Raw genomic sequence first — 27,394 nt, 5'->3', positions numbered from 1 at the left:
ATAAAGCATTGGAACCTTTTTTTTTAATATATAATCAGCTGTCTACTGTAGGACGAAAGGGCTGTCAGAGTTAACATGTAATCTTATTTCACAGAGTCACTTCAGTAATACTGTCTTTAACTGGAGGCTACAGATGCAGAGTTAATAATGGAGGAGAAGTCGTCACGCCTATAAAAATATGTACAACAGGTCTGTGTGTTTGTCCATGAAGTAAAGCATCTGGTGAAATCGATGAGTAAAGCTTAAGAGGTGAAGCCGAACTGTTTTTTTTTTTTCCTTTCTTCTTTTTCTTCTCGCGTGATGAATCGCTGCTGCAGGCACTGAGCACCACGGTGCAAGAACAAACAAAACCAAAACCAAAAAGAAAAAAAAAATCACCACACAGACGCACCTTCCAGCTCCTCTCGATGTTTCGCAGAGGAAGAGTCCAGACTTCTCAGCGGTGAATACGAGTCCCCCTCTTCTCAGAGCATCCGTGCTACACAGAGGCCTTTGCAGATATTATTCAGAGTTCAGTGATTCAGGACCCCTGGCTGCCACAGTGACATTGGAGTGATGGGAGCTACATACAGAACCTATGAAAAGCACTCGCCCTTCTTTGAATTATTCACGTTTGATGGTTTTACGACTTTATTCAAAGTAGATTAAAAGTGGCTTTTTTCACGCTGTGTGCGTCGAGTCCAGTGCGTCGTCTCTGCCAGTGTTCACAACGGGGGGCTGCAACGGCTGCAATCTAATGCTTGTGGGGCAACTTCTGATTTTAGTGTCTGATTTTATGATCATAATTAATTAATATAACTTTACTAGAAATCAGTAAAAAAATGGTCTTTTCTACTGATCTGTGTCAAAAAAGCCACAAATCTACTTTGCTTCAATGTTGTCGCGCAATCAAACTTATACTTCAAAGGAGGGTTAGCACTTGTTATAGGCGCTGTAACACCACCCTGGGGTCAGACAGTTCGATCTCTGGTGCTCACTTCCTGCTCGGAGCGCCTCGCGTGAACACCAGAGATGGATCGGAGCCCCCGTCAGGTGAGGTTCACTACACGGAGCTTCCTCAGGCCCCAGACGGCCTCTGGAGCAAAACAGACGGTGGTTTTGGATGCATAGGTTCGACTTGAGGAATGCTACCCCGCCTGGCACGGCACACAGTTTTCGGGCTCTTTCGAAGTGCAAACGGTTGGAGGGAGATGACGGAGGACGGGGCTGTGAGGTGACGTCAGAAAGTCAAAGAAGATGAAGACACCTAGGAGATGATTTCCAGGATGTAGAAGACCAGCTCCATGACGACCGGGCCCTCGCTCAGCTGACACGCCCCGCTGTGGATGACGGGGATCAGAGCGCTGTCCAGGTCGCTCAGGTACTGAGGCAGGAGAGGCTGGCCGTTACTTCCTGCCAGGTAACCCACCTAGAACCATGGATACTGGAGTTAGACTATCAGGGAACATTTCAGTTCAGTGGGTTTGTTCTCTAAAATCCAAAAGTGTGTTTCAGGCGGCTTTTAGAGCTACAGATTCAATAAATTATTGATTATTATTTATTTATAGAAGATGTTAAAAATAAAGATAACAGCCGTAAAACTCAAAGTATTAACTTTTTATTGATACAAAACTGAAACAGCTCTGCTGAAACCAACACGGTTGTGTTTTTTAACTTATATTTTGTGGTTTGTACATTTAAATGTCCTTGTTTTTTATATCTTGTCTTCTGTCTGTTATTTCTCCTTAATTCTTTTCTTCCACCTCCAAAGATCTTTGTTTTAGAAGCTTGTGTGCTTGTTTGGTTTTGATTATTGGAATAATTTAGTATTTTATGCTGGATAACAAATCAATTAACAAATTACTTCACCACTAACTTACAATAACGCACAACAATAGCTGTATCAAACAGAAACACCCTCCTGACATGTTTGCTCATCTACAATTACCCCCAAAAAGACAAAAAGTGGCTGTAACATCTGAACCCACCTGGTCAGAGTCCAGCGTGACTCTCAGCCCCAGTTTGGCCATCCCGTCCTCCTTCAGCAACTTCAGGTGCGGACAGAGCGCCATGCAGAAAGCCCTCGCCACATTCTCCGTCAGCCGGCTGTGGTCGGCCGGGTCACTCAGACCGTTGGGTTGATCTTCACTCTGGAGGAAAAACACCTGAAGGGAAACAAAGAAACACAATAATAATTTGCCTCGCATGAAGGGAATTTAAGAGCAAAAATATAGTGTCACATCCGAATGCATTTTTGGTTTTTAAAATCCTGTGTGGTGGTTTGATTTTGATATTAATGCTCAGTAAAATGAGCAGTATGAGTGTTTTGGTGCATCGTACCTCTGTCCAGCGGATGACTTTGCCGTTGGCTTTGAACTCCGATCCGTGGAAGATCTTGACGCTGGTGATGGACTCCATAGACTTCCCATCGATGGGACTGATCACGCTGAATAACCAAACACACAAAACAACAGAGAGCTGAATGAAACAAAGTTTGCTGAGGACTCAGAAACAGAGAATACAAGTACATGTAAAGCAGAAGTAAAAGAAAATGTTTTGTTTCTATATGCTGCATGTTCCTGTGCTGCTTTTCATGTGTTGGAGAGCTAAAGACAATGTTCTTCTCTGGTGGACAATTAAGTTTTTTTCTCTTCTATCAAGAACAAAGAATGATGGCAGCAGACTGGGTGAACGTGAAATGAAGGTAAAAGCAGCGTCTGTGCAGAGCATATCCTGCTAATGAAGTGATAGAGGATCTTGTGAACGGCCTCAATTATATTTAATAGTGAAAAGTTGCATTTAAATCCGCAGATTTTATCAGACTGCTGTAAAATTGATTGCGTCGGTCTGTATCTCAACGACACGTCAAACCAAATTATTCCACCCTGCTAAGATTTTCCCTCCAGAGGCCTTCTCCGAGCATGCATAATGAGTTTTTATGGCAAAGTAGTAAATGCAGCGGTCGGGAAGCTATCAGTTCAATTGTCCGTGACATAAATGCATCTCTTCCAGCCTCCTCTTCTCGTCTGTTCGTGTTCTTTTCCTGTCTCACCCCTTGTTGAAGTTGTGGTCGTCCTCCGTCCACTGGATGTGGACCAGCTCCTGGTTCTCCTCCTGGTCGGCTTTACCGCACGTGATGGTGAAGTCCTTCATGTCCCTCAGGGCTTGCCGTAAGGAGTCCATGGTCTCAGCTGTGATCTGGATCATCACACCATCTAATGGTGGAGAGAAAAGATCACTTACTGGGATCAGTGCTAAAATAGATGAGTTGAACTGCAAGAAATCAACAATTTTTTGATCATTCAAGTTGGAAACTACAGCGGTTTTAGCCTCAAGTGTGATGCTGCTGTCGGGGCTGAGCTTGGAGATTTTATAGAAAGCCTGTTAAAAATTGCAGGTGTGAAGCTGAATAGTTGTTTGTGGAATCATTGGATGGGCAACACTGTGCGTTTCTGGAGACTGACACTCTCTCTCCAGAAATGTGAGAAATGTGTGTTTCAAGACCTTTTGTGAGGAAGCTTTATACAAATAATATTTCAGTATTTTTACAGCCAACACGTAGTTTGTTGTCACAGTTCTCACCTTCCACGATGCTGGTCTTGGCTAAGAAGCCCGACGAGGCTTTCAAAGCACCACTGAACACAAAGAAACAGGCTCCAGTAACTGTTGAAAATACAAAGAGGGGAAAAAGCAAAAAAAAAAAATGTCAAGCTTCAAGAATCGACCGCTGACATCTGAGGTCAAATTATTTTCAGGTAAACAGACAAAGAGAAATAGTAACAGATTTCTCCAGATATTAAAACCAGATGGAGTGAGAGACGAAGGATGTGATTTATTTGTGTGTCAGCACCTTTGCGCGGCTGGTGATGGATGCTGATGGCCTGCGTCTGGTAGTTCCCGTCATCGTTTTGGACGCAAACCAGGTGAGAGTCGGCCCGGTCGTTGAAGCACGCCCCCATGGCCAGCACGTGTTCGTTGGACTTGTTCATGGCCTTCATCAGCTGCAAGGACAAATAATATCCATGTCTAATTAAGCTGCCCTTTGGGTGTGTGTGTGCTGAGGAAAATGGGCTTAACAGAGCCTGCCCGGTTAAGCCTAATTGCAGTGGGCTTGTGGGTAAAGACCTCGAGTTAAATGGGATGGCGCTGAGATGACAGATTGTGGAAAAAGACACTGACATGGGTTGATATCAATAGTTGAAAGATCCCGCATATTAAGTCCGCTAAATCCCCTGCCTCTGCGTCTCTTTGAAGCCACCCTTTGCAAATCAGAAATAAAACTGAAAATCTGGAGGGTTTTAACCACTTGCTGCGCTAAAGGCTCGCCTGCAAGCTGTTGAGAAACGGTCCCCACTTCACATTACTGGGTTCCCATCTGTTACTGCATCAGCAGCCAAACGCTACAACCGGCACCACTCTCTCTGCCACTTCTTTCTTTCTCAGCCACATGGAGCCGTGTGCGTATCACTTCATCTGCTCGGACATTCATTCACACCCTCGAGGCAGCAGCAGCAGCAGCGTTATAACAAGTGGGCAGCCCACGCCTCATGTTCAGCTGCAGGGACCCTGGGGAGTTTGTCACACATCACCTACACAGAAGGAACATGTGTGTGTTGATGTGCAGGCAGCTTAATAGGAGCCTCCTCCACGGATGTCATTAGTGAGGTGGAGGGTTTCATTTTGTTGGAAAAATGGGGAAAATATGGGAAATAAAGCTAAAATGTGCAACATATGAGACAAAACTAAAGCAGAATTAAATCCATCTTCTGAATGGGAACTGTCAAGGAAGTGATCAGTATAAACAGAATATAGAGACAGGGGATTTAAAGAAAAAGCCAAAACAAACATCCTATTCACTGGAACGCTCTCTTTTCATTCTCAGAGCCGTTCAGTGACCCTACCCTCCTGTATGAACGCATCTGCATTTGTCTTGTTTCTCCACTTATTCATCCAGGTTTTAATTTGTCACATCTCTGTACATGTGAAATCGTCTGGTAACCATGCATGAGTATTGTATAAATTATGCGATTCGTGTTCGTTTCTGACTCCTCATTAAAGAGTGAGTGAAAGGTAGCGACTACACAGTAATTATCCACCTGTGATATTAAAAGTGAGGTAAAAAAAAGCCACTTTTTCATCCTGTTTCTACGCGTTTGTTATTATTCATAACATGAGGTGGAAGCATAATGCTCACTATGGTTCCAGCTTTTAGGATACATGAGGATTTCCTGCTTTTGTCCGTTTATATCTTATTAAATTAAATATCTCTGGGTTTGGATCAAAACAAACACTTATCATGTTCGCTGGGCTCTGGGAAATGTTTTCAAAAAAAAATTCTCGTTGGCTGTAGCTATAGTGTATCTTTATATAGTACATTTTCTAGTTTATGGGTAAAATACCCGGGTGAGAAGGCCTGTTTTTGGGTAGTTAGAGGACTTAAATACCTGCGAAATCAAGTGAATTCTTACATTAATGCAAAAATCATATAAAAATTGACTGTAAATCTGCAAAATTATACTCATGTGTGACACCAGATAACATTAATATATAAACTGAAGCATTAAAGAGCTGCATGATTTCCCCACTGATGATGTCCAATTAATGTGTTACCTGTCAGCCCACATAACTTCATGTTTCTAGCACTTATAATGAAAAAACTACAGATGTGAGAGCCACCTCGTTTTCAGCTGGTAAGTCATGTTGACACTCACCTCATTGTAGCGATTACTGGGGATCTTAATGCTCGTCTTCCTCACCTCCATGTCCACAACCAGACCTTTCACCACCGGCAGCGTGTACTGGTAGTTACGGAAGTCCTACGACAGAGATAGACAAAAAGATGAGGACATGAAAACTGTTGTTTTTTTTTAATTCATACATCTGCAATTTAACTAAATTAAACAGGGTCTTAGAGAAACACTGAGCATAAAATAAAAACAAATCAAAGCACCTACAGGGGAACACTTCCCTGTTTGACAAAATCATCAGACTTCACACAGAATTCACAATTTTTTGAAAACGCATGAGGCAAATATTGTTTTTCAGCGACCTACAGCGGCTCTTCAACTTTGAAAAATAAATAAAAACAAGAGTACAGGAAGAGAAAACAAACAAAGCACTTACTGCGAGCAGATTCATGATAGTGTGACCGGTCTCTCCGAAGAGGGGTTTTCTGAAGCGGACACTGAACAGTGGACACGGATAAACTGCGAAACAAAATGTTCAGTCATTGATGAATCAATGATAGAAATGTGTTGCCACTAACATGTTGCCTCTGAGTTTTAAAGTCACGGCTTCTCATTTTCATTCATCAAGTGTCTCTTTCAGTTGTCACAATTTCCTCAGCAAAATAATTTTAACATCTATCCATAACATCAACTTTGTCTGTAGAGGCTCCCCCCCCTTTTTTCTCAGTGTACTGTAGTGTTATATTACAGATGTGGGTCTCTATTTTCTGCATGTTGTGTGTATGTAAATATTTCTGTGTCACCTTTTATGATCATTTAGTTGTTTCTTTAGTTTCTATGTTTTGCCTTTCATGTTATGATCTGGGTAGAGCTGCAACAATGAGTGCATTGATTGGTTAGTCGGTGGAAACAAAATTAATCGCCGACAACTTTGATAATAAATATCCCTGCTCATTTGTTTATTATATTTGATTTATTAATGTATTTCATAAGTCTCAGTTCTGGGTCTATTTTTGTTTTGAGGTGTTTCCAGGTTTTTTTCATGTTGTTATTAACTGCACAACTTGTGTTTCCTGTGTTTTCTGTCCTCTCGGCTCATAAATGCAAATGAGCTGAACAAGAGACCCCACACACACATATCAAATACAGTAAACTGTGCCTGCAGTTAGGAGGAACGCTCCTAATCCACGAGTGAAAAATAAGACTGCTTTTTTCTCCAGCAGCTAAAGCTCCTTAGATGACTATTTTTAGCCTTATCTCAGCAAACAGCTGGAAATAAGATCTCACCACAAACTCATTAGCAACGAAAAACTTATCTCAGCTTCCATCTGCACTTCTGCAGGGATCTGAGAGCCGACGAGCGACTCAACCTTCTGCTGGTCACTGCTTCAGGTAAGTGCCTGTGTGGGAACTACACAGTTTGTGAGGTGGATTAATTTCATGGTGATGCTAACAATTTGTGTTTAAGAGCCTCAACTGTACGTGGCTTTGTTAATGTATTCTATCCGAGCTCGCTGGAAGCAGGCAAGAGGCTTAGCAGGGCCAGGCAGCGCTGTGTGCTGGCAGGTCTGGCTGTGAGAGAAGGAGGATTTGGTGGAGACGAGGCTCTACGATAAAACCCCTCACAAGACTTCCTGGTTCACGTGGGAAGTTGTGAGAAACATATGAGAGCAGGCTGGTATGATGTCTACAGGCTTCTTCTGACAACTGACAAGCTGAGCTCTCAAGATCAACGTGGATCTTAATATGTTACCATGAGAAAGCATCAAACCATTTCAGGACACTTGCGCTCTTTGCTTCCCTTTCAAACAAAATCAACTTTGTGAGGTTTGATTCCTACACTTGATAGAAACAAATAATCTTTGTTAACTGAAATACTAAACAAAATGCAGCAGATCTGACACAATTTAAATCTGAGGCCCTGCAAATATTCACTTCAGTTGCATTTCCTATTTGGTCTCCAGCCAGCTCTGACAGATTTGCAGGTCAAAGTTTTGTGGTTGTGCAAAGTCAGCGAATAGACACACTGATGCACGACTTATTAGTTTAGGCTGTTTTATTATTGTGTTTAGTGCAATAATACACCGCCAGACTACAAACTGTAACGTGGAGCTCACAGACTTTTTACAGTTTGTGACTGAAGATCAATATTTATTTCTATTACATCACATCCTCTTTTGGGACCGTGAGCAGGGAGATACTGTTGAGTGGTAGACTAATGTGACTGACTGTCTTGGTTGCAGCGATACATTGGTGTATGAAATCTGATGATTATCATTCCATTAACATTTGCTTATTTATAGTATTAAATTCTACTGTATTGTTGTTATTAAAAAAATATATATTTCAAGTTATATCAAGTTCCAGGTCTGTCAGTAGATAACACGCTCTACCAGGTGAGCTACGGGGCGCCACTAATCTTTTTATCACTAGTCTTCTTTTTATCAAATGGGGAAAAAAATGTTTTGTAAAAAAAAAAAACAACAAAAAAAAAAACATATTTTCAGTTCCTCTTCTTCATGTCTTCAGTTCCTGTCTAAAATCATTCTGACATTGGAAAAGAGCCTCAAATGTTTCCCAGCCTCACACAGGAGATCTGGTAGAACTTAGAGCTCGATCAGGAGACAAAAAACAGGAACTTCCTACCACCCTGCAAGCCAGCATGCACAAAATAATTAATACGACGAATGAATTCAGTTGTCTGCACTAAATTTGTTTGAAAAAGTGGTACGATAAAAAGGAAATTAGAACATCTATGTTTTGATGACAACTGGAGAAAAAAATGACCAGCTTGTGAAGTTCATGTGATATAACTGAAAGCCCTAAAAGGACTCAGAACAGCAGTTTTCAAGACAATCTCACATCTAAAGTCAAGAATGATCTTTGAAACTTGTTTTAAGGACCAATTCTCTCATTGTGTCTCTGTATATATATATCTTTTGAGACCAAACACATTTTCTAAAGGATAAAGAAACTAAATGTGAACTTTAAAATAACCTTGAATAACATCATCTAAACTTCTTCCTCTATCATGATTACCACATAGTGTGAACCCCAGTCGCCCTGACTCACATCGGTACTCTGCGCCCAGCCGCAGCATGAGGCGGATGGGGAAAACCTTGGCCCAGGGTGTTTCCCACTTCTGTATCAGGATGCCGAAGAGGTAGGGCGGGTTGGGCAGCAGCAGGTCCTGCAGTGACTGGAAGGAGGGGCTGATGTAGAGGAAGCCGCCATGCTCCTTACTGCCCAGGAAGCTCTGCGTGAAGAATGAGTGACTCAGGTGGCTCAGCACGTTGCCTTTAGGAGATGAGGAAGAAGGGGAGGGGAAGAGGAGAAGAGAGAGGTTGTTAGTGATACAGGAGATGTGAGGAGGAGGAGGGGTTGGTGAAACAGGAGAGTGGAGGGCACAGCAGGGTTGTGGGGGAGAAAAGGGGAGAAATATAATAAGAGTTCAGGGGGGAAAGATGATGTGACAGAGACCAGGAATAAAAAAGCAAAGGCTAAAAGGGCAGAAAATGATGAAAATGAACATAAATGAGAAGAAATAAAGTAAAAAAAAAAAAAAAGAGTAACCTGAGTTCTCATGCTCTGAAAAGGGAGATAGATATGAAAGGCAGAGGCTTTCAGTGTATGCCTGGGATTACTGTGTGAATAAGGAGCCTTTCTAAATCCGCCTGAGTTCTACAGCCATGAATAAAAACAGATCTTGCCTGCTCACCCTACAACCTCATATTACCCACACAGGGTTCATGTTACCAATTATCTGTTGGAGGGATCACTGGCTTTCGATGCCACATAGCGCAATAACCCTAATAGCATGACAAAGCTGGGTGGCTGGGACTTGCTAAAGCCAGCACTTCTCCCCGATACCCGACTGACGGTGAGTTAATCAGGAACGACACGCACAATATGGCTCCCTTCCACCAGTCTGAAACTGCTCCAGTGTGCATATGAAAGAGGACTCAGCCTGAGGGGGGCAAGCCGTCAAAGTCACCCTATGTTAGCTGTTTTTGCTCTGCGGCATACGGAGTTAAAAACGCAAGACAAGCGATAGTGGGGTGTCACACCTGGAGGGAGGCGAACTAACAGTGGGACACTAATGTTCGGACATTTGTCAGTTTCATTTCAGCAGTGGTGGACGGTAACCTGGTTTCCAAATAGAGAACGACTTGGTGCACCTGTCGTCTCGACGGGACAAAAAATAGAGCTGGAACATTTTCCTCTCACATTATACTACATAACTTGAGGGTTAGCTCGTTTTTAACCGGGCAGCACCTGACTGAGACAGGTGGACTGACCTGTGGGCCTCGAGACAGAGCCACTAATGAGCTGCGATCTCCCCCAAGAGGGGCCCACAGTGGAGGTGGACTCATTTCGCAGTGTGCTTCCTAGTGGAGCTGTTGGTTGTGTTCTTACCACTGAGGGCCTCCTGGTAGAGCTGCACAAAGTGTGTGAAGATGTCTTTAGGGATGGTCTTCTCGTCAGGTAGACACTGGAGCAGAATGACCACCTCTGCCTGGCCGACAGCGTGCATGCCCTTAGTCGTCACGTACCAACACTTCCTGTTTACATCTGAGGAGTGAAGAACAGGAAATCGGACTATATGGTTATCAGGTTACATCAGATCCATAAACATTTTAAAAGCTCCTTTCATTCATGCACAAAGTAAATGCGTTTTATTATTATTATTATCATCATTTATGAATTAAATGAATGTCTTGTTCCTCCTTGTAAAGAGAACTCTAAATTTATGACTCATCTTCTTCTATCATCCAAGAGCATAAATCACTACAACTAATCACAAAACACTGTGAATGAACTCATCTCAAGTTGTGAAAATTCTCAAGTCAGAACAATCTTTAAAGGGATTTATTTTCCCCCCTTGTGGCACAAAAGAGCTAAAAAAAAAAAAACTATCCTCATACAGCCACAATAATAATGGCTGTCTCCATCCTGATATTTAACATTTTCATCCCTGCCAAATTAACGTCCTGTAATTCTATCCTTGTGCACTATAAAAGATTATACGAAAGGCAGCAGAGTTCTCTAATAAATTATTAAATTATTTTGAAAATATTTTAGTGAATTCACTGTAAGAAGTGAACTAAGCAACCCTTGTGCTCATGATGGTTCTAAGTGAGTACATTAAGGCTTCAGCAGCAAAATAAGTATCAAAGTCCAGGCTGCGTAAAAATTGAAAACACCCCTCTTCCCTCTTATCTTCCCTCTCTTACTTTCAACTCAACAATTTTCTCAACATTGGCACTACATAGGGATTGACTCATTATCTATCCTGGCTGATTATCTGATCGACTGTTCAGCATTTTTCGATTATTGGAATCTGTGTTTTTGTCTTTTGTGTTTTTGTCTGACTGCTGATTAAATAAATGAATCTAAATGAGCTACTTTGGCTCTGCTGCAGCAACCTCTCTCGGTCTGTAGTCACCGCTCTGTTGTCTCACTCAATGTCTCCACCACAACACTATTTGACAACCTGAGAATAAGACTCAAAAAACAGCTTTATTTCATCAGAATCGCCTTAAGAGTTTGTCTACATTACATAGTGTTGCTTTAATTGTCCACCTTAATACACACACAAGTTATTCGTGAAGTTGACGAAGGAAAACACAGCTCACGTTTAGGATTTTTTTAAACTCGCAATTCAATTGTGATAACAGCAGGTGAGCCGCATGTGGGGGAAGCTTGTTTATTATGTAGCCGATCAAAACCAACATGCACTGAATGACATTGCAACAACGGCATCAGTTGGGATGTAACATCAGAGAGCATCTCACTCCACGATCGTGGATGGTTTCGTTCTCTCAGATGGATAACAAAAAACGAAATTAGCGGTGGCCGGACATTAATATACCTTAGCGACTTCCCAGGTGAAGTATATTTGTGGGAAACACTGGTTGTCAGTCTCTTTGGTTACTAATAATCTGTATCACTATCAGCCCGAAGAAACTGTATCGGTTGATCCGTACAACTAGATGTCAAATATTGTGCAAGAATCGTGTGTCTTTCTACTCTGAATGTCTGAAGGACAAAAAGCCATTAATGTACGAGCCAGGTGAAGCCAGAAATGTAATGCATTTAATGTAAAAGTTATAGAACATCCACATGAATGCAAAAAGAAAAAAGTCAGAATTTTTGGGCATGTTTGGGAACGGCTGCTCAGTAATTCACCAGACAAAAGCTTAATTAGGCCAATTAAAATTTAATACAGTACTAATATGTACTCTCCCTTTTCCTTAGATCATCATAAAATCAATAATTCACAAGTATGTCCACACTTATTTTCGCTCCTCCAAAAGTTCCTTATGGGAATAATGCATTTTTAAAATCCCATCTCATGAACACCCTCAAATGCTGCTTTAGGCTCTGGCTGGGAACTCACAGTTGACGAGTTTGACCATGGCGAGCAGGTTAGCATTGAGCACGAAGACCAGGGGGTCTGGGCCCCCCTCCTCCAGCTGCTGCATGAGGACGATCTCCGACGGCCTTTCCTCCACTGCATAGTCTGCAGAAGGGTCAGGTGGAGCAGAAGAAAGAGAGGAGGGTGGAGGGAGGAGTGTAGGCAAAGTTAGATAAACGGGAGAGAACAGAAGATGAGAGTGGAGGAGATGTAGGAGTGAGAAACAGGGTGGAGGTGAGGATGATAAAGGAGTCACATGAAATTATCACATCTCCAAAATCTTTAAAACATCATCACTGCACTCCAATGAACAAATTCTCTGCTCCCCCCCGTTGGCGATGAGTGGTCGAAACATGAGCTGTGATATGAAGCACATGAAAAACACACTCAACGAGCACAAAGACAGCAGCTGACGGAGCAATGAGGAGGCAGCAGAATGGTGAGGATGAGGGCAAGCACCTGTGATGTGGCCTCCCGTACCTCCTTTGACTCCGGTGGAGATGAGGATGGGAGGGAGCCCGTCCTCCGGGATCAGGCTGAGGGAGCTGCCCACAGGGCTGCCCACCGGGGCAACAGGGGTATGGGCTGCCTGGAGGTGGAGAAGAGGGGTGAGGGTGTAGGGTTAGATGTTATAACACACAGTAATATCCAAAATGGTTTTCATGGCTGTGATTATAGGTAGACCTGGGTGCTATAAGTTGTATAGAATAGGTGGTATATCTTCAAAATACTGTACATATATTTCATTTGAAGCTACATACCAGTTATTTATGTGAATTACCCGCCATGTTGAAGGTATTTCTACATTGTCAACTTGTCAAGTATTTTTCTTCTATTACCATCAATTATGAGACAAGTAAACACACATTTGTGTACTTAAGGTACATTCCAGCCTTTATATTGATGATGGAAAAAAATCCCTGTTTAATGAGAAAAGTGTTGCTCAGAGGGACAAACCCACAGATAATTATGACACCACTCTGTAGTTCCCCCCTACAAAGCTTTATAGCATCTTTCAGCTCAGTGTTTTAGTTTAACAGCCTGCAACTTAACTTTTTTGTTTCACTTTAACTGCTTTTACCAACCTTGTTTCCAGCAGCAGTGGGAAGCAGTGGAATTAGTTATTCGCTAGTAAAAAAAAAAAACATGGAGCATTGAGCAGCTTAAGAGGCCAGATATTTTCCTCAGGAGTTGGTGGAGACCAAAGGCGGGCTAAAATGAGGGTAAATGTCTGACTTATATTCCCTCAGGTGGCCAGAAACGCAATCGTAACTGAGCGCTAATGTTGCTCCACGTATTTCAACAGCTTTGTTGACATCCTTTACAGTTGTGAGACACAAATGTGAAGAAGAAAGATCAAGATTGAGACTACAAAAGGCGAAGATATGCTCACTTTAAGTTCCTAGTTTAAGTAACACTCACTCACACACACACTGCGTACAAATTTAAAGCATCTTTTGTTTGATCCTCTCTGCCTGGTGAGCTTCTTTGAAACTCCACACAACCATTTTTTTTAAATAATCTTTCTGTATATTATGTATATTGTGACTGTCCCTCTACCTGGGTCACTCTGCTGTTACTGAGCTTTCTCTCTGCCTCAACACAGAGGAGCAGCCAGGCCTTAGTCAGATCTCTTTTTACAGCACAACACTCATGCAGCACATTTTCACACACCCACTCTCCCTGCACTACTGATTTTACATCATCTATTTGTTTGCTTGTTTTGATAATTTATTGCAAATAAATGTATCTTTGTTACTTAGTTTATCTGTGTGTTACTGTTTCCCATATTTGCTGCAGTCTAATTGCTGCGTTCCAGTCAACGTCAGAAGTCGGAGTTGAAATTTTCCAACTTCCGACCTCAAACTTTCTCATTTGTATGCAACAAAAGTAAACAAAAAACTTTTTCTGTGTACTCTTTGGCAAGTTTACATAGATATAAACAGATTATAAACAGATGAGGTAATAGACACCATTATACATTTTATTTTACAGCACTTTAATGCTTGGAGACGTATCTAAATGTTCCATTCACTTGAAGTGGTGATAGATGGATGTGCTTCGAGTTTAAAAGCAGGAATTCTGACTTCAGGTGGCTTTCCATTGTACTTTTTCTAGTAAGAGGTTGGAAAAGTTCTGAGCTGTCTTGAATGCAGCCAAAGAGCCGGGATGAACAGGTATATATATCTCCATCGCCAAAATTAGATTACTTAAGTGATGTCATCCGAGTTATTTTTCTTAGATTTAATAAAGCGTCACCAGAGTCACACAACACATCATCCATTCACTGTGTCATGTCAACTGATGGGAGCCTTAATATTCCTACTGGTCTGAGCTGGATGTTCTCTCACTCTTGCCTTGAAGTCACTGTTATTTGCTACATTATACGGTGCTAAACCATGAAAACAGTTAGAAAAGCACAGCAGGAGCTTCTGTATATCAATGGCTCAACACTTTTCCACTGCTACGGGTGAACTTGATCCCGATGAACATTCTGCAGTAAATTAAAATCCATGCATCACAGAGTTCACGCCAGTATAACTTCTATGGCGTCATGTGAAAGTCTGGTTTTATACTCAAGTTCTGTCTGCATACATCATCAGGCCATATGAGATGAAGCTCCAACAACCATTCTGTTCAACAGGCCATGAATCATCCTGACGGGTGGCATTCAAGCCCAGTGAGTGAATAGCATGACAACAGAATCAACCACATTCAACTGTTATTTGTTGGGAGGCAAACATGAGCCTATTTTCACTCTACTGGGATTTCTAATTCTGATTAAGCAAACAAGGAATGTTCCTCTTTTGAACTCTGTTTACGGCCTATTCGCTGCAATCCGTGACTTAGCCAGTAAACAACCAAGAATCCCACAGAAAGAGCTCTTTGTGACTTCGCTCAGCTAACTCTAGAGTAGTTAATGTGATCATACAAGCTAAGCTAATAGCATTAGCTGTGGGTGAATGTTTTTCATGCCAAGCCTACCTCTGAGGATTCAGAAGTGGAGGATTTGTTTGAATATGTGGAGATGGCCAGCGACTGGGAGGGGGCCGGGCTGGAGGTCGGAGGTTTGGGGGACTCTGCTGTGTCGCCGTTCGGTAGGACCCCGTCAGCAAACCACACCCTCCTCTGCTCCCGTGACAGGGACCCTAAAGATGATATAACAGCACATTTACAAATACATTGTCTTGGTTGAACATGCAGTCACAGGCACAAAGACAACAAGGTTACAAACTGCATGCAACCTTACCAGGACCGGCAAAAAAAGAAAGAACAACTAAAAGTTGAAGTACTTTAGAGTCGTAGGGACTGAATGTCATGTTAAAGGTGAAAAATAAGTGCTAAGAGCATTTTTATTCCTGGTAAAGGTCGTACCCTCGTTGCCAGGCTGTTTCAGGACTCCCACAGGCACCATGACGGTAGGAGGAGGGGAGCTGAGCACCCCAGAGGCCTGGGCCTGCTGCAGAGGGGGGATGGTGGAGCAGTACTCCGCTGGGTTGTTGGGGTTCGGACTCTGGTTGCTTGCAGGGGCTGGTGTCTCCCATGATTGAGCTGACAAGAACAGAAAACATCATTAGCTGAAGTTGGAAAAATGTGTCCGTGTGTAATGGCTAAAAACTATACAGATTGGAGAAAATGTCAAATCCTAGCATCCTTGGTTGCATGTATATATACAAAGGGTACACGTAAATGCAATATGTAAGTGTGATGAACTACCTATGTCCTTGCAATGATGCTCACCAGTCGTCAGAGCAGAATGACAGGTGACACAGACGCGAGCCTCCTTCCTGTCCATGTACATGAGCCTGCACTTCAGGCTGCAGCACGTCGCACAGAAAACCTTAAAAACACACAGCCACAGATTAGAAAAGATTATGCGCACACTTTCCCACAAAGGAGGAGCACAGTGGACCAAAAACATATCTACGAATGATTCTACTTTAACTGTGAAGGTTTTTAAAGGCGAAGAATTGAAAATAAGTTGTGATTAAGTCTGCAGCAAATGTTCCATTTTATGGATATTGATTTCCTCTACTTTGCTAGCACATCAATGAGCTGCAGCTGTGTACAGGGCACTTTGCTTTTAATGGATTAGCACCTCCTTGCACATCATTATCCAGTAACATGTATTTAGTAGAACATTAGACAGAGGGTGGAGGATCCTTTTAATTTGGGAGCCTCACAGCACCAACATAAACTGGTTTGTGGATCTACCGGTCTGGTGCTGGATGCACTGAGGATCCCGCTGCGTCTTTTGTTTGCGGCCCCAGTGCTGGTGTCAGTATTACTGCAGTGCCAGCTCCTCCCTGCTCAAGTGGCAGAGACTGTTTGTTTACCACCCTGGGAAATTAAGTAGCAGTCCGGCGATTTTCCAGTGCAGTGTCAGCGACCACATCTTCACTTTGAAGCATTGAGCGGACACCCTGCTGCAAGTGTGGGTGGCCATAATGCTAGAAAGCTACCTGCACACCTACTGAGTTTATCTGCAAATAGACGCCTAAAAAAGAACTCCTTTATCAAAGCATTTCATTTAATTTATCTGCTTACTCACAGAGTCCAGGAAAGCTCTTTAAAGTCACTGATGGAATATTACTGTTATGTATTTTAAAACCTGAGTATTTATCATCTTGTTTTTCTCTTGCACGCATGATTTATGTGTCCTATTAAGCACTTATTTACCCTGTTTTGTCTGCAGTGGTGTAATTAGTACGTTTAGTATTTGATTATGTCCTGAAAGATTTACTGTGCTTGACTGAAAACATCACAGGTTTGATCATTCTAGGTAAGAGTCTATTATTGTCGATTATACAATTAGTCTATCAAGAGAAAATTAACCCATAACCCTTTTGATAATCAATCTACTAATTTTTCCAGAAAAAATGTCCTAATTTCTCTAATTCAAGATTCTTGATCAGGAGGGTTTGTTGCTTTTTTTTGTTTTATCCCATGGTAAACTGAATATCTTTGAGTTTTGAAATGTTGGTTGGAGAAAACAAGATTCCTCTATGTTTTTGACATTTTACTGACAATTAATCAAGAAAATACTATGAAGATGAACTGATAATGAAAATAACGATTAGCTGCAGCCCTAGTGTCAAAGAACTCATCGTACGAAACCCAGGATGAAGGCATCAGCTTGATCTTTAAAACACAAATGTGATAGATAAATGTAAAAGAAAGAAACCTCCATTCTTCATTCATTCATACACAAAGTTTGCTACTCCGTGATGGTTAGTGCACTCCAGGAGTTACCTTCTGCTGATGTTATTTTGCAAGTTTGGCTGTCTTTAAACCTGCCTTGAAAGGTTAAGATCATTTCGTAATTCCCAGAATGCCCTATGACAAAGCCCCAAGGAGAGGTAAACTTTTGGAGAAGAAACATGTGGGGAAAGTAATAATGATAACAGCAAAGGAAGAGCAAGCAACCTTACTCGAAATACAACTCATTGATGCACTGCATTCTGCTTTTTTAGTCTATAAGGGCTACTATAGGTGGATTTTTTTTGTTTTGTTATTATTTTATTGGTTTTTTTTTTTGGTTTTTTTTTAAAACGGTACCATGTGAAGTTCTTTACCACAAGTAGTGCCATGGAGCGCGATTTTACTAGTGAATTCCTGTTTTGTTTTTATCTTCCACGTGAGCACTACTAGTTTCATGCTATTCAACTGATCATCATTTGATGGCAGTAACACAAAAGGTATATGTGCTCACAAAGACAAGGAAGAAGACTGCAAGCGAGCAAACATGCATGTCAGTGAACGATTTAAAATATTTTCAAGATCAGCTTTACAAATCTTTTATGATGCAGAAAATGTACTCACACATTTTAGGCCTCAAAGATACACGTGTGTTTGGGAGAGGTACTCTGAATGTAAACAAATTAGTTTAAAATAATCTCCAAAGGGCACCTTTATGTGTGTGACAGTTTAGGATTTGGTTCAGCTTTTCATTTAAAAGCAGCTCTATCACTCCACTGACCTTGCCACAGGCCCTGCAGTGGTGCCTCCTCTTGGTGAAGGTGAACTTGACATCACATTTCATGCAGACAGGAGCCTGGGAGTCAGGCACCCACACAGGGGCAACTTCTCCCAGGGAGTTGGCAGGTTTCCTGCACAGAGCACCCTGCTGGCCTGCCTGAAGGTCGTTGTCTGGGCTCCCCGAGGGCATCAGGAGAGGAGAGTGGGTAATGCCATCTCCGTTCACCCCGACTGCACTGTGATCTGTCCCACTGAGTGTAGTTTCAGAGGGTGTACCTCTCCTGCTCTGGTTTTCCTGGTTTTTGTTCTTGCTGACAGCGGCTGGGCCAAGCTGATTTTGGACCTGGCCCGACAGCGGCTGTGGGATCTGGAGCTTGAGGCTGACCGGCTGCTTCGGTCGTGCCCCTCCGTAGGGAACACTGACCGGCTGCAGCCGATTGTTGTTGAGTTTTGGTTGGATGCTACCAGACCCCACTGCTCCTCCATCACCGTTCTCCTGCTTGCTTTCCTCCATTTCTTTCTCCTCAGTTACAGAGTCCTCTTTGGAGGGGACAGGAGAGGGAGAAAAGCCCTCCTCCTCCTCCCTCTCTTCTGTCTCCTTAAGCTCAGAATGACTACTGCTCTCCTGCTCCAAACCATTGGGAAGGCTTGTTATTCTGAGGAGTTGGTCTATTTGTTCTCCTGCACCACATCTTTTCTCCTTCTCCTCAACTCCAACCCTGTCAGGGCAAGATATACCATTCTCCTCCACTTCACAACTAGACTGAACGTCTCTCCTTCTGTTCAGGACAGTTTCTATCTGCTCCTCCTTAAAGTTTGCAGTTTGTTTTTCTTGACCATTGTCTTGTAAAACAGCAGCAATCACCTCCTCTTTGACATCTTTCCCATTTTGTGTTGTTGGTTCCACATTTGGATGAATTTTTGGAGATAGAGTTTCTTCCTGTCCTAATCCAACCTCAAAGGTAAAGTGAGTGTGACTAACAGCGGTGCCGCCGCCTCCTCCTCCTCCTCCAGCTGCTGAGGCGGCTCTCTCCTCCTGATGAAGTTTAGCCTCCTGGTCACAAGCACCAGGCTGGTTATCTGCAGGAGAACTTATCTCCTTGCAGAGCCCATCTAGCTGTGGGCTTGCAGGGCTGGCGGGGCAGCCATTCTCCACGGCACTACAGCCGGTCACAGGTGGCGGTGAGAGGTCGTCTGTGCCCACCAGTTTGCCGATGTTGGGCTGGGGGAGGGGTGGGCTGTGGACGTCTGCCGGCCTCTCCTCCGCCCAGGATGGAGGCTCGGGACCAGGATGTCTTTTAGGGTCGGCCCCCGGGGAGGCGCTTGAGGAGGAGTCTGGGAGGGTCTTGAAGGGTAGCGGACTCTCCCGGGGGCTGAGGTCTGCGTGGGCCAGGGCGGGGTTCAGAGAGAGCAGGTGGGCTGGCGGGGCCAGGATCTGGGTCCACTTGGCATCCGAGAGAATGGGATTGTCTGTCTCATCTGGCCAAGAAAGAAGAGAGGAGAACAGACAATTAATATGGATCTTACTTTGCCTTATTTGTCATAAAATTACAATCTTCACATGACAAACTATCAGCTGATCCAATAGTGGCTTACTCAAGTCATACTTGAATAAAGGTAATGACATTGTGTTGAAATATTACTTTAGTAAAAGTGAAAGTATACATAAGAATAATACTTGAGTAAAAGTCTTAAAATATCTGATACTTAAGTGTCAAAAGTACAAGTAAAAGTAAACTTTACATATATTTACACAGTAGGCAATTCGAAAGTGGATGAGGGGGGATGCTGTTCCACTTGTTATCTAAATTACCAAAATGCATCCCCCCTTTAAGATGCCATCCCTCTCCATCCCCCCATGATTAAAGTAGGCAGACCGCTTTCCAGGTACGGACCGCAATGCCAACCTATCTGGAGCCGGAGCTATAACTGATGAATTATTGAGAGTTATAACATTTTGACAGAGCGTTTCAATTAAAACCTTCAAAGCTTTTTTAGCCTCTAAGGCATCAGTGGCCCAGGAAAGAAACAGTGTAAACAGAGCTTTAAATCAAGAATGGACTCTTAAATGTTCATTCTTCCCACGGGCAGTTGTAAATTAGGTTTGACCAACAATCTGCCTGGCTTATTATCAGATCTGATATTCAGCATTTTTGCGAATCCATTCACTGAAAAATGTACAACTTTAGCTCTGATAAAGCATGCAATCTGAAAAGTCTGAAAAGTAAATCTGAAAAAGTAACTATTAAAGTCATAAATAAATGTAATGTAGTAAAAGTAAAATATTTGTCTTCAAAATGTAGTGAAGAGGAAGTACAAAGTAGCAGAAAATGGAAATATGCAAGTCAAGTACAACCCAACTCAGTATCTCAAGTTCTTACTTTGGTAAATACTTGAGTAAATGTACATATCAAAGTACTTGTAAAGTATTTGTTACACCATCACTGATTTGAACTTTATCTTGCACACGTCACCTTTCACCCTAATTTTTCCAATAACTTGCAGCTTTCTTGTCATGTCAAAGACATGAAAGGAGAAGTGGCGACCAACAACAGCATGACAGGAAGCCTCAAATGAACTCCCAGGTGATCGAAAGAGCTAAAAATGTCAGAAACAAACCAGGGGACAAATTGAGAAATGAGGTTGGCATGGAGAGGGAAATTAGCGTGTGGATGGACTGGGAAATTCTGAGAAAGTGGGCCAAACGACTCGGTCACCCCTGGGAGCCATCAGTCAGGCTGACACATGCATGCTGTGTAATACGAGTGGAAATTCTTATAATATTTATTCTCACACAGCCATGTCAGCTACTGTATAGTGCTCTCCTCCCCACACTGGAATTCATGCTAAGCTGTTTTAGTGTGTGCGCTGTACTGGGGGTTTAAGCACACACACATATTCAGTCACACACGGAGTTAATCTGCCGAGCTGGATCTTTGGCAGAGGACACACAGATAATCACTCACAGCCAAAATACACACCGAGCTCACAGTATCATCAAAATATGCTGTGTGGAGGACTGGCATTTTTCTGGGGGGGTCATCTGACATAAATCCAGAAAAGGGGCAGTCTTTCCTCTATTATATAAAGATGGTTTGTACTGACGAGCTGGAAGTCTGCAGATGCACAACTCAGCAATGCAGTGTTTATTTTACAATTGCCATAAATAAACTCAGTGGAACAACTGTTTCAAAAGGCACTAACACAATTTCTTTACTTATTGTGAGCATTAAGTGTGAAGAAAAAAAGACAATCCTCTTGTCTTGCACCAATAACACAGTTTCACAAAAGCCCCAGGGAAACGAATAATCCAATTAGTCCTATTCCCTGTCTGCACACCCTAAATCACCACCTGTAAATGTTACTCAAACTCATTGGGTGGTGGCTGATTGCCTGACACCTTGATGATTTACACATGGGTTACATAAGGGCATCCAAACCACCACTCCTCTGAAACTTCAATCCCACAGCCCCACCTCGTCCTGCCTGTCTTTTCTCGAGCACAATGACTCACTGTTTTTTAACCTGTCTCCTCTCTGACACGGTGGCTCACCTTCGTTCTGCTCGAACTCATCCAGCACCTTGTCCAGATTGAAGGCCTCGGCCTGGAAGTAATTCTCCATGGGTCAGAAAGCTCCACCCTGCCGACAGCCGTGTGAACCTAAAAGCAGGGAGAGCGTGTCTTTAATACTAGATTGGTTCACATTTCCATACCGTATGCAGATATCCCCGAGCATGAATCATATCTCCTTTCTCATATCTTTGTCCTCTACTCGCTTTAATATGATTTGTTTAAGTAGAAATATTCCCTCTGACTCTGTTTCACTCTTACTTCTCATTTCCTCACTTGCGTGTTCGCTCTGGGGTCACAGAGATAATGAAAGGGAGGTATAGGTATGGGTCAAAATGTCTTTTATGATTATGAAGGTTACGGAGTGAATTTTATGACAGGATATGAACTCAAATTCTCCACATTTTAAGGAAAGGTGTTTCTGGACTTTTTTAACCTTCTCCTTAAAGCCCCCCTCCAGTCAAAATGTGTTTTTCTTCTTGTTCCTAAAGTTGAATGCTTGAGCTTCACTGTGTGGAATGAAGTACGTGCACATTTTGACACTAGAACACACATGCAGCCGCTGGAAGTCCACATTTTCTCTGAGCTTATTGAAAATTTGATATTAAGAGGCGGGCCTGTGGGCATGATTTGTGACATCACAAACAGTTTGGAAGCTAATCCTGATCCAGTATTCAGCAAGCACAAGTGTGATGTGGAAACTTGAAGCCTCCAGTGCAGATACACTGAGAATTGACTTTACAGTGAAGTAGGAGTGGAGTCATATGTTAGTCTGAATGATCAAACATACGATGCAAATGTTCCTTTGCAGATAATGATCAGGGTTGATCATTTCATTTTATTTTGACCCGACATACGTCTTCATATTCTCTTGCTCTTACATCGATAGCTGTTGACAGTTCTTAACAGTTTTTAACACCTGAAGATGGTGTGTAAGTCATATCAGTTATATTTAGCCTTGAAGTAGTGTTCATCTGTCTGTCAGTCCTCACCTGCACAGAGGTCCTCCTCAGCAGTCCCAGGCAGTGTTTTTTCTCAGCGGGTTTCCCTCTCAGGTCTCACTTCACCCAGTCTGGCAAGCGCCCAGCGCCCACACCTTAGACATAGAGGGAGACACCATTAAGTACAGAGCTGTACTTAAAGCCTGCTAGTTTTACTATGAAGTGATGCAATGAGTACAGTGGTTTCCTACATGATTATAGTATATGAAACTTTCGATTATAGAAAAGTAAAGCCTGCTAAGTGCTTTCTCTGTGCTTAATATTTTACTTCCTGTGGATGAAAAGTTTATACTCAACACCTGATTTTTATTGGGCAAACAGAGCGTCTCAGATGTGATGGATGCTTCTTTTTTGTCTCTCGGTGAAGGTTAAGGCTGTTTTTTAGGAAATTAAAAAACTGCCTTTAAACCACGAGGCAAGGTCAAACCTCACAATTAATTTAGAAATGAAATGTTAAGTCACACAATTGATCAGTTGCCAGAAAAATAATCAACAACTATAATGATAATAGACTAATTGCGTCAGAATTTTCTTCAAGCAAGAACGCAAAACACCTAATTTCAAACTTCTGAAATGTGAGAATTTGGTGCTTTTTTATAAGATAGTAAACGGAATATCTTTGGGTTGGGCTGGGTGATATGGCCTTAAAATAATAATATTTTGAGGCTATATCGCAAAAATACATATCATGTTTTGAATTCCACTAAAAAGCACTTCATAAAAACTAAACTGTGCAACAAAATTAAATATCACGATGTTTGACCAAATACCTCAGAATCGATATTGTGGCAGACGACTAATAGTATTTTCACAAAATATCAACACAAGAGATTTTGATAAATAATCATCTGTAATGTGGATATAATGACTAAGTGGATAAAGTCAAGTGTCAGAATGAGTAGAACAGTCTGCAAGTTCAGAAAAAACACATCACTTTACTGTAATTCAGCCTCTAAACAGGAAAAGACAACACGTATGCCATTACAGGACATACAGGTATCCAAAATCTAAGATGATATAGTCTCATATCACGATAACGATATAATATTGATATTGTCCAGCCCTACTTTGGGTTTTGTTGGCTGGATAAAACAAGCAATTCAAAGACTTCACCTTGAGCTCTGGGGTATGTTAATAGGCATTTTTCACCATTTTATACCGAAAATGATAATTCAATAATGAGTTGCAGTCCTTCTTTCAACCATATGATACACATGAATGTCAAAAGAAGAACAGAACCACATCCAAAGTTACATCTCCACCCTTCACGCCGATGATAAAACAGAACATAATTTTCAAATAAATGTGGGACACTCTTGAACCAATTGATAATACAGTACATCTAGCTTATCATGTGTTTTGCACATTATCATACACAGTGAGATGTCATCCATCCAAGCTCGAAAAGGTAATCAGAAGCATGAATAGAAAACAGCTGAAGCCTGAATCACTGCACAGTAAACCTGCACAGTCTGTCCTTGCGGATGAGGGGACCTTGGAGTGAGGATGTGATGGCATGGGGCGTGAGGAGTGCGTGTGTATGTGCGGCCATGTGTGTGTGTAGGGCAGCAAATGAGTAACAGCCCGGCTGAACTTCAGGGTCATTCTCATAAGGACAAGAGCGACCAGGGATTACACCAGAGACCAGATATTCCGCAGAGCGAAGGCCTCAGAGAAAGGAGCAGAGTCAACACATTTTCCGCTTAGTTTAAGGTGCAAGCATGGGCACGATGTCAGCACAAAAACAGTGAAGGCACAGGACAGGAGAGTGTGTAAACATGTAGTGTGTACCGTGGGGTCAAATCATTTCTGCCAAGAGGCTGAGGGACAGCGCTGCTATCAGAGCCGAAAATACAAAATTGCACTGACTACAAAAAGGCTTCTTTAAATTTTAATAATCCATCAGTGAATGAAACAAAGAAACAGTCCTTAAATTGTTGCAAACCTTTAAGCAAGCACTGTCCAGATGGAGAATGGTGACTCAGTTTAGACACAACTCACACCAAGTGACGTCAACACTCCATCAATACAAAAATTAACTCTGCTTGCTAGAATAAATATAAGCTGCGACATTTCATTCAACTATTTCATATAGCAGGTGACAGTGATTCAATCTACCACCAGTGAATGAAACCTTTGGATGCTTGTTGCAAATCATTGCAATCACAATCTTACTTGTTTCAGCCTGTATACATTTTTGAATGTTGTCAGGTAGGCCAGAAGATTTTGTAATAACGCATCTAACTACTTTTATGTAGATCAATATGACAGTTTGACTGATACATGCTGAGTATCATTTAAACTTTAGCTATACTAGGCTGCTCCATATGCGATCTTAGTTTTGGTACAGATTTTAAAATGATACTTTTCTTCATATCTCAGAAAAATAGAGATCTGTTTTTGATATTAAATGTTGTCTAAAGATAAGCAGCCCTATGAGATCCTTGCCTGAATAAAAGTATCCGTATAATAACAGAAAAAACACTTGTTTGGGCATTTTATGCCTTCCTGAGCGAGTTGATAGCAGAGAGATGACAGAGGACAAGAGAGACAGAGAGACAGAGAGACAGAGAGAGAGAGAGAGAGAGAGAGAGAGAGAGAGATACGGGAAAAGACATGAACTCAAGGACCCAAAAAAATCAGCTCTACTCATCATCACATTGCATTCATTTATTTACAAGAAATATTGAAGTACAATAAATATTAAAGTCCTAACTAACTAACTGAAAAATGAATCCAAATATCACTGAAATCAGACTATGGCCATGTGCAATATCCAAACCGCAAAGACTGTAATTTTTCTGATACAGATAAAACGTATGACAATATAATGAATTAATGTAGTGCTGCGGAGATGCTCTGGCTGACAAACTTGTTTTCAGATGCTTGCTTGGTAAAGACCCCAACAAAAGTCACATCATTATGATTTCAACTGTTTTTTTGTGAAAATGGAAAATGTGTTGATCAGTCCCACTAATCATGAATCACGTTGCAATCATAATATCTATATATAAATGTATCGCAATATGATTTTTCCCCCATATTGTGCAGCCCTAGTCCTAAGTCTCAATTAGTTTCTTGTGACATTGAGCATTTGCAACGGGATCAATTAACATGGCAGGCATTGATGAGGACACATGAGCAGTAGTATCACATGTCTCACCAGGACAAAAGGATAAATACAGTCAGGTTTTTTTTTTTTGGTTTTTTTTTAAATCGACCAGAAAAAGCTGTAACTAAAGAGTTCATGATTATCTAGCTTGGGTGGAGTAAATTATCGTCATGTCACCTGAACCAAGCACTCAATGGGAGCGACATCCAAAGTTTAACCTCATCCACCCTTTTACTTTAGCAGACAGGTTTTACTTCAAACTGGATGAAAAGCCTGCCTAAATCGCCTTGCACCGTAAGAGCCTGAAAAGCTCCAGTTGACTGCAGGACAGTCTACACAAAACACACAAACACATATGAACACACACACACACAGATACGCCTCCATGAGGACAGGAGCCCGTCCCTGATTAAGATTTAATTACTCTGCAGAGGCATTGAATAATGCATCTTTAGTCAAAGTGCGTAAAGGAGTTGTATTTTTAGACATGTAAACTTGGGGAGATGCTCTAAAGGAGACATATGTGCATGAGAGAGTGTGTCAGTCAGAGCCTGTACGACTGAAGGAAAACAGTCCTGCAGCTACATGATGTGTACAAACATGTTCAAACCCTTCAACTAATGATTGATCAAAACAATCAGACATAAGATATTACATGAGGTGTGGCCTGAAGTCAAACGAGACCATCAAAACTGTGCAGGGCAGTGGAGCTCACCTGACTGGTTGGTCTGATCCATCTATAAACTATTTAACTGACAAAACTAATCAGCCCATAAAATTGTCTCATATTGCTTCTGAATTTGACAAACAGCCAAAAAAATAAAAATAATATCTATATGAAACACTGGAAAACAAGTGGTTCTCCATGTTTGTGAGGCTGTAGGTTTAATATTTTTAGCCATGACGCTAGTGCCACAGCTCTAGGGATAGTAATATTGGTCAGTCAATCTACCACTTTTGTCCAGACCAAAATATCTCAGCATCTCTTAGATAGACTGCCATGAAATATGGTACAAATATTTATGTTGTCTAGAGGATGAATCCTACCGACTCTGGTAATCTCAAGTAAATTGGGATTTGTAATTCAAAGTTTAATGTCTCAACAACTACTGGATGAAATTGTACCGGTTACATGTGCAAGGAAATGACAGTTAATCTTTTATTAACTTAAAATCAAATTTAGTACACATATTAAAATTTTAATGTGTCCAGTGTTTTGGTTTATGGATAGGCCTACCACGATATCTACTTATGTTGGATGATACATTGTCCCAGAAGTAATTGAGATAAATGATATCATTATCGGTTTAAGACTATTTTATGCCACTGATAATAATAATAGTACAATAATGCAAATACAACCTTTTAAAGAGCAACGAACCTTTAATTCATAGGAATATTCAGACGTTGGATTTGGAAAGTGAAACAATGTTAAAATATCCTAATTAAATAGAACATGAATAAAAGACAACCACACAACCAAAACAATAAATTAAATGGATACAAATTAAATATAAACCCAATGGGCAATATCGATAATTTGATAACAAGATATGAGCGATAACATATGTGCGATCAATTGATAATGTAATTATCTAGACAGGCTTTTTAATGAACATATACCCGCAGAACTAATTACAGTTACAT

General features: G+C 41.6%; 1 protein-coding gene across 3 annotated transcripts; it reads right to left on the bottom strand.

The window, feature by feature from the left end:
* Nucleotides 1-294: 294 nt before the first annotated feature.
* zfyve9a (zinc finger, FYVE domain containing 9a) lies at nucleotides 295-22,715 on the bottom strand. 3 transcript variants are annotated; one of them, XM_073491948.1, is made up of 18 exons: nucleotides 22,627-22,715; nucleotides 21,617-21,724; nucleotides 18,065-19,542; nucleotides 15,826-15,925; nucleotides 15,460-15,636; nucleotides 15,070-15,233; nucleotides 12,565-12,673; nucleotides 12,067-12,189; nucleotides 10,083-10,238; nucleotides 8,739-8,963; nucleotides 6,103-6,185; nucleotides 5,691-5,795; nucleotides 3,830-3,980; nucleotides 3,562-3,642; nucleotides 3,032-3,194; nucleotides 2,320-2,425; nucleotides 1,968-2,144; nucleotides 295-1,408 (listed from the first exon to the last, which is right to left on the bottom strand). In XM_073491948.1, exons 2-18 carry the CDS (start codon nucleotides 21,684-21,686, stop codon nucleotides 1,247-1,249), a joined length of 3,630 nt encoding a protein of 1,209 aa, XP_073348049.1. In that variant the 5' UTR covers nucleotides 21,687-21,724; nucleotides 22,627-22,715; the 3' UTR covers nucleotides 295-1,246. The 3 variants fall into 3 exon arrangements, with proteins under 3 accessions (XP_073348049.1, XP_073348047.1, XP_073348048.1); XM_073491946.1 differs by having other exon boundaries at nucleotides 297-1,408; nucleotides 12,544-12,673; nucleotides 15,802-15,925; XM_073491947.1 differs by having other exon boundaries at nucleotides 297-1,408; nucleotides 12,544-12,673.
* Between the last annotated feature and the right edge of the window lie 4,679 nt (nucleotides 22,716-27,394).

The sequence above is a fragment of the Pagrus major genome, chromosome 21 (genome assembly GCF_040436345.1).
Source record: "Pagrus major chromosome 21, Pma_NU_1.0".
In the NCBI taxonomy this organism is placed as follows: Eukaryota; Metazoa; Chordata; class Actinopteri; order Spariformes; family Sparidae; genus Pagrus; species Pagrus major.
Note: the sequence above shows the minus strand (reverse complement) of the source record. Positions and strands in the feature narration are given on the sequence as shown.

What these genes read in the sequence shown, in the direction of transcription:
- zfyve9a (XM_073491946.1), bottom strand. Translation starts at nt 21,686, where the DNA reads ATGGAGAATTACTTCCAGGCCGAGGCCTTCAATCTGGACAAGGTGCTG. An exon ending in CCATCACCAGCCGCGCAAAG is followed by an intron (nt 3,643 to 3,829) that starts GTGCTGACACAC and finishes TATTTTCAACAG; the next exon opens with TTACTGGAGCCTGTTTCTTT. An exon ending in TCACGCTGGACTCTGACCAG is followed by an intron (nt 1,409 to 1,967) that starts GTGGGTTCAGAT and finishes CCATGGTTCTAG; the next exon opens with GTGGGTTACCTGGCAGGAAG.